Source organism: Argiope bruennichi, chromosome 8, assembly GCF_947563725.1.
Source record: "Argiope bruennichi chromosome 8, qqArgBrue1.1, whole genome shotgun sequence".
Taxonomy (NCBI): Eukaryota; Metazoa; Arthropoda; class Arachnida; order Araneae; family Araneidae; genus Argiope; species Argiope bruennichi.
The window spans coordinates 88,303,502-88,319,085 of NC_079158.1; the positions used below are offsets into that span (position 1 = coordinate 88,303,502).

Genomic DNA, 15,584 nt, shown 5'->3' on the forward strand with positions numbered 1-15,584 from the left:
ATTTAATAGTATCTAAGTGCTACAAAAAATTGTTGCTCTTCAGTGTAACTTCCAAATAAACATCTTATTTCTTTAAAACTATAGACATTCTATTTAATTCAAATTCTATTCAAAATTTTAATAATCTTTTTTATTTCTCATTAGAAATTAGAATTAAATATTGTTTAATTAAATATTTATGTTTAATTAAATTAGAATTAAATAAAATTAGAATTAAATAGTTTGAAATATTTTCAAAACTTTTAGAATATTTTTATCATTCCAGAAATTTTATATTAAAATTATTCATATTTTCATTTTTAAATATTTCTTAAATTTCTAATTTAGGTATAGTGTATTTTACTATTTAGTAATTTTGTTAGATTGTTCTTTTCAGGGCTAATTTATTTCAATAAATTAGAAAGGAAAAATATTATTAAATAACGTAAAAAAAGAAGAAGAAAGAATTTTATTGCTAAAGATAAGGTTGCAATTTGCTTATTAATTAACATCAATTGTTTTTGATTTCATTCTTTAAAAATATATTTCAGTTTAATTTCATTTCGCACATTGAATTTTTGAAAACTTATGCTGCTTTCTAAAATAATTTAAACAATTTCTATACAAAATAAAAATTAAATATATGGTAATATATATTACAATTTTTCATAGATTGCTTCGAAAGTTGCACACGCATACGCATGCACACACACACACACACACACACACACACACACACACACACACACACACACACACACACACACACACACAGTGCACCCAAAATTTATTCTAAATATTGCATTTTTTCCAGGTTTTTAACAGCGCTAACCATATCAAGCTAGATAATATAGATGACATCAGCTGATGAATTTTGAAACATTTACAAGTCTAGACAACCCAAAATAATAGTTTTATAAGGCTGGAATTCTGGGAATTTAGTAGCTAAACACAATTATATTTAATAAACAGATAACTCCACACATAATTATTTAATTACATTCAGATTTTATGTTCTAGAATTGAGTTCGAAGTTAAGAAAATTTTTGCATTAATAACTGCATGAAATAAGGAAATCCTCTAATATTTCAGTGAACTATGTATTTAGCACAAAGATTTTAATTCATAAACCACAAGATAATTTTCTATAGTTAAATATATCATTCACTACTTAAAGTAAATTTCTTAAACATACAAATAGATCATAGCATTGCAAACAGTTGTAATATCTCACTGTTAATTTGTGTGAAATGTATCTAGATCAAAGTTGATGATTTTGCTCAACTCCTTAATGTAGATGCGCTGTTCATGATGTATATGGACGTTCATGTCTGCGAATTCGGTCACGATTCGCTGTGGTGCACAATTTCCGTATTCCATATTCTGTGAGAATCATTTGTAAATGGGCCATTTGTCCCATTTCATGATGGAGGTCACGGTTTCTAATGAATGGCCCATTCGTAATAAGAGACCGTCATCTGTCGTTAGAGGGGCTGATCTTTCACAGCACATTCATAAACTTCTCATTTGATTTCTTGTTTATGAAGAAAATAAATATTTATATCAATATTGATTGATTTTTTTTCAAACTAAGGAATTGGTTTCTGAATATATTTCAAAATAGATTATTCTCTTCCATATTTTTACATGTAATAATATATCTTTTTAATCTAATTTGACTGTTTTCTATGTTAAGAATTATATTCTTAAATTGTAGAAACTTATCGCCCGTTTAGAATTAGATTTTGCATTAGAAACTTGTCACTCGTTGGTGTATTTATAAACAAAATGAGCAAGTTTAACAAATAACTGCGACTGATTCATTTAAAAAAAAATAAATTTTCTGAAAACATCGATATTTTATGACAAAAATGGGGAATTCTGACACCTCCTTATTTAAGAATGTTGCCATACATCTATACATTCACAACAAACTCTATACTTACAATTACACTAATTCTTCAAGTGGTGTTTTATTTTCTAGTAGTAATTTTGTAGTAAAATCCTTTGGAATCATTATTTATTTCAAAATATATGTATACATTTGATCAATTTATAATAAATAATAAATATTCTTTATTAATGTAAGAGGTAGAAAAGCTCTTAATTATACCCCTGATACTAGAGACAATGTGTACTAGAAGTATTAGGAACAATAGTATTAGTTTGCCAGAGGTATATTTGTCGATATGTCGATTATATTCGACGAGAAATTTTAATGAAAATATTCCTTGGAAAATCTTTATTCACAGAAGCTTCAATCTCTGAATATTTGAAGACAATTTTTTTAAAGACATATATTTTTGTTGTCCTCTGAATGTAATATTTATGATTAAATTTTCCTATTAGAATAACCAAACGTTAATTTTATCAAGTTAAATATTCAAAGGAATATTGATTTAACTACACTTTGAGAATTGGGTTTAAAATAATAAGAAAAAAAATGAAAATAATTCCTCAGATATCGAATTTTTAAAGTGTTTTGGATTTTTATCATGCTTGAATGTAAACCATATGAAATCAATTCATCGTATTGATTATCTATATCTAATCTCAATCCATGCATGAAATTTAGAACTTCTTGAAAACACTGAAGTAACTCTTATTGGATAATTGAGATTCTGAAGTAACATTCAAAATCTACTTAAAATGGAATATATATATATTCAATAATAAATGGAATTTATATATTCAATGCAACTTTTTATTCTATTTCTATTTTATTAATTTTATTCTATGCATACTGATAGTATTTCAGTGTTAAAAAAACATATTTGAGAGGTTAATTATCGGAGAATTGAGAAGTATTCAACAAAAATATTACCTATTGAGAACTCTATTGGCCGAAATTCATAGTTCATCATCGGTAAGAAATGCTGTTTAAGATTTATTTTTTTCTTTCATTTGTCTTCCTCTAGAGACAAATAATTGGAATATCATATAGGCTATCTGCCTATATTAACCATTAAATTAACCATAGAATTAAAACCATTAAATTGATATAAATGCAATTTAATGGTTTTAATTCTAAACTTGATTTTTTTAGGAACTTCTTCTCCCTGAGACTTATTAGACGATATATCGTTCATATCGACATTGTGTCCCATAATACTAAATTTCCCGATTTCTCTTTTTGTTTGTAAGATATCAAAACCCGAATAAGTTTTCAGTCAATATGTTAGAAATTCAATATTTATTGGCATTAACAATGTGACCTTGATTTGAATATTTAATGACATTAACATAGTGCCATTAACAACGCTTGATGATATAAATATTAAATTGATTCGTGGCTTCAATAAATTAATTAATGCATCTATAAATTCCTTAGACATGCCTCATTAGAAATGAAATTATCTTTTTTAATTAAAATAAAGGAATCAAAATTCTTAATGCAATTGTAAACAATCAAGAGGTATTCTCAAATGAGAATTCCTAATTTTTGAATTAAAATATGGAGAAACGAATAATTTATTTTGAGTGTTTTGGAATGAAAGTTAAATCCAACAATTATAGAAATTTGACGGTTGTGTTTCCTTGGCTATGTTCTAATGATTTCTAGTTTATTATTCGAATAAAAGGTTTGGATATTTTTTCGAAAATGCTTTAAAAGTTTATTAATGAGATCTTCATGCAACAATATGCAGATTATATATTTTTCAAGAGTAATTTGTATTTAAAACTGATAATATGAGTATTGCATGGCCAGTAGTTAAGAAATAAAGAGTGCTGATGTCTAAATATTTGTAACAAAAATATTATAATTAATTATTGATGGTTTAATGATCGAATTATAAAATGTGTAGGTATTTTTCGAAAATGTTTTAAGCGTTTATTTATGAGATCATATTTCATCAATATGCTGATAATATATTTGTCCAAAAAATTTATATCTGAAACTGATAGTATTAATATTGCATGCCGAAGAGTAAACAAATTAACAGTGCTGGTGTCTAAATATTTGCATCAAAAACAATTTGAATCATTACAGATTGGAAAAATTATTACTGAAGTTAAATATGGAGTCGTATTTCTTTCAGCATTATTATATTTTATTTATTTTTCAAAATCATTTAATCAAGGAACGTTTAGAAGTTTTTAAAACGGAAGCTAACTATTCATTGATAAAGCTTTCTTGATATCTATTATTGCAAATAAATGAAATATTCGACTAGAAAGAACAGATAGTTTCTTGATTAACTGGATCAGTGATTTTTTTAGAAACCGTTCTAAAAGTATATGTCCGTAGATATTTACTTCAAGCTAAATATGATAGAGTAAATATTGCGTACCTAATAGTAAATAGATGAGAGGCTGCAACTGCCTAATCAATAGCTGTATCAAAAACTAGTTGGATCATCTCTCTCTGGACAAAGTTTGAGTTCCTCTTTATTTTTTTTATATGTGTATGGCCATTTTTTTGTCTCTCCGTCAAAGCCTTTTGCACTCTCCCTTGGGGAATCATACTTTGGCAGTGTTCCAAGCAAGATTCTTTCCCGAGTAGAGAAAAAAAAAAAAAGAATTGCAATCACTATCCGGAGCACATCAGATACGTCTCGAAGGAGTATCAGTCCAACTCTTGCTTTTTAGGCTCCTCTTTTTTCCGTTCTTTATCTTCTTACCTTTTCAGAGATTTTATCACAGCCATAAGGCTTGTTGTTTATCGCAACTCGATAATGTCACCAATTAAGCAACAAGTTTGTCATTGGGAAACTGATGACTCGTTATCACAGTCGGAATTTGTATAATTCAATCATCACCACATGTATCGCATCCAATTAGCTTGATGATCCAATATACAGGGTTATTTGTTATGCGTCGTCCATCAGTGCTTTTAGATATAATGGATAGCATTATCTATGAAATTTCTTCTTATTTGTCTGAGATTCATTATTTTTCTGTATTTAATTCACTTTATATAGAATTTAAGAGGAAATTAAGTTTTCAAATTATTTTGGTACAAAAATTTTTGGTTTGATAATTGTTTCGATATGTTAAATTATAAAGTACAGCAAACTTTCTGTGTGAAGAGGCTTTTTCTATGTGAAATAGAGTAGAAACTGAAATTAGTTAGTATTTTGAATGTATGAATTTATGTAATTAAGTACATTATAGTTGAGTACATTAAAATTATACTGTTTCACTTTTTATGCATAAGATGAAAGTGAAAAATATAACGAGATGTAATATGTCATAATTTATCGTAACGAATTAAAATTCATTGTGACGTTATCTCAAAAACTTTATCTGATTAAATTTCCAATTCCTGTCATTGATTTATTATCTTAATCATTGACTTTTTTTTAATCTGTAAATGAGTTTAAACAAAAATTATTAGAAAATAGATTCATTCATGCATTCATTATTACGACATGGCATTGAATTCTGACACAGTAAAATAATTTGTTATGATTCAAAATATTTCATTGAAAGAATTGTTGACAATTATCCAACAAAATGTAAGGAGAATATATATAACTTTTTTAATCAATTAAATGTTACTTGGCTTTGCTCTTAAATTGCTTTTTTCATTGAAATAAAGCTGCTTGTTTTTTTATTTATCTTACTATAATAAAATATGAATCAATGCATTCTGATCTTAAATTGAAGGCAATTATGAATTAATTAATGCACTTTAACTATAGCCTTTTAACAATGAACGACTGTTCTAATAATATAAATCACAATAGAATCATTCTAAGGAATGCTAGTGAAATATTAAATAATAGCGTTTCTCCCGTCTGAATTTACATTATATTTGTTCTTTTATTTTTTTATGAATCATATCTGTATACCGTAGGGGATTTTAAAATAAATATCCATTTTTGTGCAAAAAGCGCATAAAATAAAAATTAAATTTAAAAATTTCTGAAGGGTAGTTTTTAATAGCTGGTTACTAAAGAAAATCATTGAGATAGTATCATTTGAAAAAAAAAGTTATTTCAGAAAATGATTATATGAAAAAATGACAAAAATTATATATTATATAAGGAGAAAAGTTTTTTTTAGGGAAATTTAACGTTTTATACAAAATTTACTTATTTTGTTGTAAAATTGAAAGACTGTATTTCTCACACTTTCTGAAGTACTAGATTCTTAAAACATTATGTATGCTAAATGAAAATGTATTATTTTGATATTTCATAAGTAGTTATTAGTTAAGTATAAACTTTTAGTTAATCAGTGGATTTAATAAAATGAATACGGAGTTCAAACAAGTTAGCATTAACTGGTAAACAAGTTATCATTCACTGGTAATAAATTTTCAAAAATAATAATTTGATACCTCTATACAATTGCGAATTAGGAATTATATATTAAATAGTACAAAATCAAAAAGAATGAAAGTAAAAAAGTTCTACTTGTTAGAGCATTAATAAATTTACGCTTTAAAAAAATATTTTGCGAAATTAAATGAATATGGATTTATCTTATGATTTATTGATTAATATTTTACTGCATTCTGAATCATGCATCGTATATTCTTACTTTTACAATTTAAAATCTGAAATCTGAAATTATGAATGACGAAAGAGAAAATATTTGTTTAAAAATGCTTGCTATATTTTTATAATTTCTTTAATTAAAATTAAAGACATAGGCTGATATTTTTAGTAAAACATTTTCTTTTTTTAAATATTAATAAACTAACGCTAAAAATAAATATATTATAATTGATATTTCCTCAACTTATTTTTTTAGAGTTTCAAGAATTAAACATTATCAGTAGTGCATATTTCCAAAATTGTCTTTACGGATTTCCTTAGATATAAGTTTCATGATCATACAATTATTATGGTTTTGAGCAATTTTAAAGTATCCATTGAAGACAGATACTATTTTGAAAAATTCTATATAATTGGTCTTGCGAAATGAAGTTTCATGATCATACAACTATTATGGTTTGAGCACTTTTAAAGTATCCATTGAAGACAGATGCCACTTTGAAAAATTTTATATAATTGGTCATGAGAAATGAAATTGTAAAACTTTCTGTGTAAATTTATTTAAAAAAATATGCCATTTGTTATAAAACTGTTTTCAAATTTCTTTATAAGAGTAAAGTTAACTCTCTTTCAGACTGATTGTGCATTAACCTACAGAAAAAGCAAAACTAACTGCATTATGCATAATGCAGTGCATTAGAAATCTTTTCCTTGCAGATCTTTTATATATTCAGTCATTTTCTTTTATGCGTCTGTAATTTCCTAATACCTAATTCAGATTATTTAATTATTGTATTGAGTTTAGAAAAAAAAAAATAGTTTTTTATTCTGCTTTATAATATTAGTGATCAACAAACATATCTTTATTCAGACAAAAATCCCGCATAATATTAATGCATTGCTGAGAGTTTATCGCTGTAATTTGGTCCATTTGCGAGAGAACATGTTTAAATTACAGTTGCAACTGAGACAAATGGAGCATTTGTATTGGATTAAATACCTTTGATAATCGAAGGTGGCAGAGATTTAAATGGATTAGCTCTGATGTGCCGTTTTCTAATCTACATAAAACAGTAGTTACCTTGACAGTGTAGATCAACTTATCGAATAACTCTGTCCTGCACATTTGGGATGCAGGAAATTACCCTAATTACCTCTATGCATAGATACATATATTTCGAATAAAAGCTATAGGTACTGAAAGCCTAGATTGCATCATATTATTTTTTAATTTAATATTTGAAATAAACCTTGTTATTAATCTCAACTATATTTATAAATGATTATGCACTAAATAAATATATTTGATTGAAATCATTTGGAAATCATTTATAAAATTTCCTTATCATGATTGATTAAAATGCATCAATCCATATAAAGTGAGCATAATATTTATTTGAAACATTTCAAGCTTTTCTTAATGTTTCAGCTCAGAAATATATGAAATGAAATATGTTGATTACCAGTTTGATTTTTATTGGTAATCATACTGGCTAGTTTCATACAAATGCGGCTTTATACCACTCATTAAAATGACACGATTCTTCAAATTTCCAAAACTTTAATATAATATTTTATTAATCTTAAGTTTGTTAATTAAATTTTCTTTCGATGATATTTTAAGAAATCTATAAGAGATTTATTAGTGAATATAAAAAGCTACAACTTAATGACCTCAAAATCGGATGTCATTTCTTCCGATTGGGCGTCACCCTCACTAAAAATGAGTTTTAAAATGCCACCTCATTATTACACTAGAGACTCAGTGGTGGGTCTTCAAGGACTGAAAGTTTTATATAGAAATATTTAGTGCATTTATTTACACATACTTAAGCCATGTCATCAGATATTTTGCCTTCTCATTTATATTCTTTCTAAAAACATTTTTTGGACATAAAAGTGAAGTGACTGATGTTAAAAAAAATAGATATAATAATATAATTGCTATACATTAACTGAATTGACATTTTTGTATGAAAATGTAATGATTATGTATGTTATATGTAAATTTAATACTTAATAATATTCAATTAGAAATATTTTAAATGTGTGAAAAATTAAGATTTATAGATATAAAATATTAAAAAAATCTCATATCATAATACATAAAAATATCATACTGACAATTCGTGAACAGCATTTTCAATGCACAGAAATTCATTTGGTTTCTTTTAACCAACAATTTTTTTTATTTCTAATTCCTGTTCCAAAACTATAAGAATTTCATGGAATTTTGAAATACAGAATTACTCAAATTTTAGATTCCCATATTGAATTTATTCTCATCTTTTACAAAGCTATTATCTAATTTATTTTAAATTATTATTAAAGTTAAATTGCTTTAGTAATTCTATTTGTTTTAATTTTTAAATCTATACTTTAAAACATACCTCTTCTCTAGAGTATTGATTTTTACTGCATGCACTGTAATACAAATTTAATGCCCATACTTTTATTAAAATATATATTACTAATCATCTTCATTATTAACATATATATATATATATATATTAATATATATACTAATTTATTTTTTCAGCTCCTATAACCCCTGATAAAGACCGATTGCTCACAGTGAATTCTACAAGCGTATGCATTAATTTAAATAGCTGGCATAATGGTGGATGTCCCATAACATTTTTCGTCATTCAATACAGATTAAGCGGAACCCAGGAATGGACGCTTGTCAGTAATAACATTATTCCTGAACAGCAAAACATAACTATTACTGACTTGAGTCCTGGATCATGGTACAACTTACTGATGACTGCTAGAAATGATGCTGGAACAACTGATTCGGAATATGTTTTCGCAACTTTAACATTAAGTGGAGGTAAGTGTTTCTATACTTTCATTTATTTTATTTTTGTATAATGCATATATATTAATTTTCTGTAAAAAAATTGAATATTTAAAAATATTTCTATTAAAATGTTTAATCTTAATAAATTTATGTTAATATCAATATTTTTTTAGATTTGTTTCTGAAAGCTATATAATAAAAATTTATTTATCTCTTAATATAATATTGGTCAAAATAATTTACCGCTTTTTTCAAAAATTATTCTTCTAAAGAAATTTCATAGTTCCTTTTATTAACTCTGCTTGGAAAATGAATTAGTATTATTTCCCGATTTTAAATATTAATCTAATTTTTGGGTTAATCTCATCTCGCCGTTAACATTTTATAAGCAGGGCACTGCTCTATTTACAAAGTAAAATAGCTTTACTTTTAAACAAATATGTTTGTTCATTTCGAAAGTAGTATCCTCTCATTTTGCAACAAAATAAAGAGATACTAGAAGCTTTTTCTTGAAAAAAGGATTTTATATTCAACTTAGTGCGCTTTTACGTGATTACTTTAGCTCACTTTCGGAAAGGTTATTACTACTTTACTTTAGCAAGATTAGATCAGTGCATTTTATATGTATTTAACTAAATGTCTGTTAACTCCATTTGGCTTAAAGGAAAAAAAAAAGAAGAAAAAAAGAAAGGGAGTCACAATTTTTTGGGGCCGGGATAAAACTTAAATATCAAATAAAATGGTTTGATTTACTATTTGAACGGTAAAATAAGTAGAAATGATAGCTAATTTATTTGTTATACACACACACACACACACACACACACACACACACACACACACACACACACACACACACACACACACACACACACACACACAATTCACACTAAACATAGAATAAATAAATAATGATTTTTATGGTTTCGAACTCAACAACTCAGAAATTAACTAAAAAACTGTACATGTCGATTTCACATGAAAATTTTCATTGAAATTTACATAAAAAACATATTTATCAAGAAATTAAACAACAAAGATAATTAACTTTACTTAAACAAAGAAAAAGCTATTTATATTTTCTGCTTGGCAGAAATGCATGCTAAGAATATATTCTCAAAAAGATAAGTAAATAAATAATTTATTTTTCATAAACAAGTTTCAATATTCGTATATCTTAAAAGAAATATTTAATTAAAATTTGACAATCATTTTTATGAAACATTTGCATAAAAATTTCAAAAATATTATTAAAAAAATCATTAGAAGAAATTGATTGATAAATTAAAAATAGTAATTTCTAAATTATTGCATCATGTTTTAATACAGAAGTTTGTCAATCCAAGTTATATTGAACAGTCATAAAATAATTCTAGTAATATATGAGTTTCTAACCTCTTTGTGATCAAATAATGTACGAAAAACAGTTAATCCGAACAGTTACAGCAATAAGATTTCGAAAATTCTAAATAACGAGAGAAATTTCAGGAAATCGGTAATTAAGTAGCGCTGCAGAGAACCACGAATTGCACTAGGATGGTTTTTATGCAATCGTTCACATAGCAGCATTTTAGCTCCAAGGTTACTTCATGCAATTCTCGAAACCCAATACCTTCTAATAGAAAAGGTGAAGAAGAAAATAAATCGTGTTTATTTTTTTTCACAGTTGTTTCACACTTTGCCCTACGTCATTTTTAGAAATTATTTTTAGCGTAATAGTGAACTAGTAAAAACCCAACTGATTATTTTTTCTCTAACATTTTTTTTCTGTAGAAGCTTATGTCAACCTTGAAGATTGACTTGAAGGTCAACAGGATTTATTTCGTTAATTATCCATCTTTACAGAAACTTACAATAAAAACATTTTGGCTTTGCTGACAAAACACTGTAATAAAAAACAAAGAGTTGTTTACAAAGTAATTTCAATCTCATCTTCAAATTAAGAATATCATGTATTATTCTAAAATAATTGGAATAAAAAATTACAAACTGCTGACAAAGAGATGAACAGTATAGTAGAAATAAAACTCTAAAATTTATAATATGCTTTGGGCAATAAATTGAAAATACAGTAAAAAATTGCTAGGTGAGTGAATCATCTTGGTTTTGTAACAATGTTTTTATGGCTGCAGTATTCTTGGCAACATGCCATAGCATCTGGCGAAAAAAGATTTGCATTCACTTAAGAAAGAGACAAATAGCTACTATGTGCAGAAAGGCGATACATAAGTCGAATATATTAAATGGTTTTACAAATGCTCCACATACTTACCTATGACATTTTTATGTGGGAGAATGTGAACAACAATGAATCTTGAGTGATGGGAAGAACAACAATTGAATTTTGTCTCTGATACAGTCTTTCGAATCTTTTAAGTCAGGTACACTGTGCGGCTTCGATATACGTTCTTCAAAAGTTGCACCATTGCGGTTTAACGTTATATTTCTAGTCTGTCATTCCCCTCATTTTAATAGTTTGGGGATTCTAATTTTAACAATAACCATAACAGGTTGACATTTGCTTTAATTTTCGAGTTTTTACATTGAATTATATTTCGCTCGAAATCTTTCACAATCGTTGATTTCTGAGGTTTCTAAAAGTTCATGCATCGATAATTTTTTATAATAAATTTAAATAAATAATTATTTTGGCTATTACAATAATGTAAATTAAAGAGTTTTTATTGCGAATTAAAACGAGTTTATTCGTTTTTAGAGTACCCACCTCGTCCTTCGGAGGTGAGTGATATTAACAGTGCATTCTACCGGCATTTGACAATCACCGTTCCAGTCGTCAGTTCTGCTATTGTGCTTATTGTAGTACTTTGTGCTGTTTGCTTTATAACTCGAAGGAGAACTACAGACAGAACTCAGAGAACTCCAGATGGTAAGCTGCTTTATGTTTGATATAAAAGCCGTAGATGTCAATTCGTAAATCAATAATAGTAATAATGTATTATTACTGGTTCTTTGTACTGAGAAAACTTCATGAGGAATAATTATGTGGTCTCTCTTTGCAATAACTCATAAATATAAAAGCAGTGAATCGAAATTCACAATTTCAACATAAAAACCGTGCATATGTAATTGGCCTATATAAAGGTCAATATCATATGACCAATATATATATATATATATATATATATATATATATATATATATAATAGAATGATTCCATTAGAAAAAAACTGTAGATTTACTGGCAGCTAACAAATTTTATATCACCTTCTTTACACGATTTAAAAAAAAATCATATTTAAATGACAACAAATTCAACTATCTTTAATATTATTTTCATTTCATATTTCTGTCCATTTTGTAAAACATGTTTTCGCAATAAAGAAAAAGGTCAAAGCAAACATTAGTGAAGCTATTAAACGATCTTAGTAATAATTTCAAAAAAAAAAAAAATCACAAAAATATAATTGTTATCGAATGTTATTATTTAATTACAAAAAAAAAGTGTTCTTCCTTTGTTCACATGAGTTACATTAGTCATGATCAAACTATGCTAAGTAACGTAATTAATAAGAATATTTAAAAAAATAGCAGAAACAATATGATTTTTTTTGTTCACAATAAAGGTACATCAAAATGTTTAATTGCATGAAAATATCTAAAAGCGACTTGACATAATTATTCAATCTTTCCGTCAAATAAAAATATTTGTAATATTTTGCTGCAAAATGTTTATATTTTTGCTGTTTTATAAAGATTGTTATATAAATATCAGAGCATTTTTGCCTGTTTGTATATTCATAGGTAACCAGTGACCTAAAGTGTTTCTCATTGATTTAAAATAATACTACTCAGTGTCTGGAGTATGTACAGTGTCAGAGATTTCGCAATTTTAGGAACACTCATACCTCTGTTCTAGTTTCTGTTTTATATCGCGTTTTCTAAAACCAAGTCAAGTTTTATTTCTGCATACATCAAGAGTTCTGTGCTACTCAAAAATGCTGGTTACATGTGCAGGATTTTTTTTCACTTCATGATTAGCGCGTTCGGGAAACATTAATTTTTTGATAATATATATACAAAATTCAAATGTTCTTGGATAAATACTTTTTACATCAAGTGCAAAGGAAAGAGATATTCTTTATTAAAAATTATTTCAAGATATTTTTCATTACCATTTTAACCACCCGTAGATGCAACTAAATCTGATTATTTGCAGAAGTAAATGTAGTTATTAAATAATTTAATATGAAAGAGGCTGGATATCAAAACTTTCGAATGAATTATTAGATTGCCGAGATATTAAATACTAAGTCGATAACAGCCTACGAAAAGTTGAAAAATACCACTGCTGATATATTATTTGAATTTGTCCTTAAGGTACGGTTTACTATTTACTTGTTAAATTTGAACGAAGTTACACAAGTAGCATTATTAGTCATTTCCTGCCCCAAAAACTTGCACATATTAGAAGAAGATAATGTAATAATATGTGATCTTAATATGTGAAAACTCAAAAGTTTGAAATTAATAATGCAGATCTGCATTATTAATTAAAATAGATGATTAGACTGCAGTATGAAAGATAAAAATCAATTGATTTATCTACTTTTCACAAAATTCTAATTATAATATTATTCCTACTATTATATAATTATAATAGTAAGTTAAAATTTATACATCTTCTCTAATATTTTTTTATTCTAGTATGTTTTATAAAAATAAACATACTAGAACTAACTAGAAAAACTAAATATACTAGAATCTGGAACAATACATCATATCTCTTTTAATGATATACTTAATCCAAATTACTACGAATTGTTTAGTCACTGCTTATATTTATAATATTTTAATAACTATATCTTGAAACTTAAACCGTGTTTTAAAATTTAAAGCTCTTTTAAATAAAAGTAGGTTCTAATATTCAAGAAATTTAATGGATCCACTAAAAAACGGAAAATTAATTTAACTGCACAAGTTTTAATAAAAGATAATTGATTATTTGCGTGATTACTTGATAAGAAGAATCCTTGGCTCCTAAGGTCATTAAATCATTTCTTAAAATAACCCACGAACCGTTTCGTACGTCTTAGAAGTTAGCTCTATTTAATACCTTAAGACAGGATTTGACACTTACATAATTGATTTCCGAATTTAATCTTTTCCTTATCTCCCTGGAAGCAATATTCATCGCTAAAATATTCAAGGAAGAAAATTGCCTTGAAATTAATTCGACTTATATTTAAAGAAACTTTTTTTAATTCTTTTATTCAACCTTAAGCGTTTTAAGTTTTAGGGACTTACTTTTGCTAAGATAGTTTTTCATATACATTAGTTCGTTAATTCAATCAAATGATTCTTAAAATTTTAAAAACATATATTTTAAAGAGGGTGTTAGATTTTGATAGTAGTCCCAACTTTTGTTAAATAATTACACTAAATTTATCAAATTATTTATTAAATTAGATGTTTCACAATTGATTAGATGTGTTCAATTTATTTCATTTCTTTTAACTAAATTATAGGATTAGCTGATCATAAACTGGGGAATTTATTCAAACTTCGTAAATGATAAGAGAATAAATTATTAGGAATAATAATTATAATGGATATATATTAAAGAGGGTGTTAGAATTTGATTGTAGTTCCAACATTTGTTAAATAATTACAGTTATCAAAGTTATCAAATTATTTATTAAATTAGATGTTTCACAGTTGATTAGACATGTTCAATTTATTTCATTTCTTTTAACTAAATTATGAGATTGGCCGATCATAAAGTGGAAAATTTATTCAAACTGTAAATGATGAGGGAATAAAAATAATTCAACTTGTACTCGCACATGGCCTCTATCTTTTGATGTGCTTACATGTAATAATTTTTCTTTCTATAGCTTTAGAATTTTAAATAAGAATTTATCCTTTGTTTTCCATTTGCTAAATGCTATTTTACTTTGATATGAAGGCCTGAAATTAGATTTAAATATTTTAAAGTTGTTGCATTAATATTTATATTTAACGTTATGATAGCTCAATATTGTTTTACATTAAATAAATAAATAATTGTTGAGTACATCGAATATCATGTAATTCTCATAATTCAGCTGAAAAAATAATTACATAAATCTTGAGATAAGCAAATATAGGAATAAATATTTCAGAATATTCAGTTTTATTTCATGAGAAAAAGTACAGAATGCATATATAAAGATCAGATTTCATTATAAATCTGAGTTTACAGGATCGTTACTGTTTTATTTTATTGAGGTGGTGTCCTGAATATTGGTATATTTATGATTGAATATTTTTATATCCCAAAACATGAATTTTAACTAAAATGCCATCAAAAGCCCCTATTATTATACATAATATTTCAATCTAAATATAATAATCAA

General features: G+C 26.1%; 1 protein-coding gene across 2 annotated transcripts in view; it reads left to right on the plus strand.

Moving 5' to 3' along the window:
• LOC129981891 (cell adhesion molecule Dscam2-like) overlaps positions 1–15,584 on the plus strand; it is a 464,610-nt gene that overhangs the window by 414,403 nt on the left and 34,623 nt on the right. For both annotated transcript variants that reach the window (XM_056092937.1, XM_056092938.1), the window contains exons 20-21: positions 8,965–9,258; positions 11,945–12,115. In XM_056092937.1, coding sequence (XP_055948912.1) covers positions 8,965–9,258; positions 11,945–12,115 — 465 coding nt within the window. The remainder of the gene's footprint in view (positions 1–8,964; positions 9,259–11,944; positions 12,116–15,584) is intronic.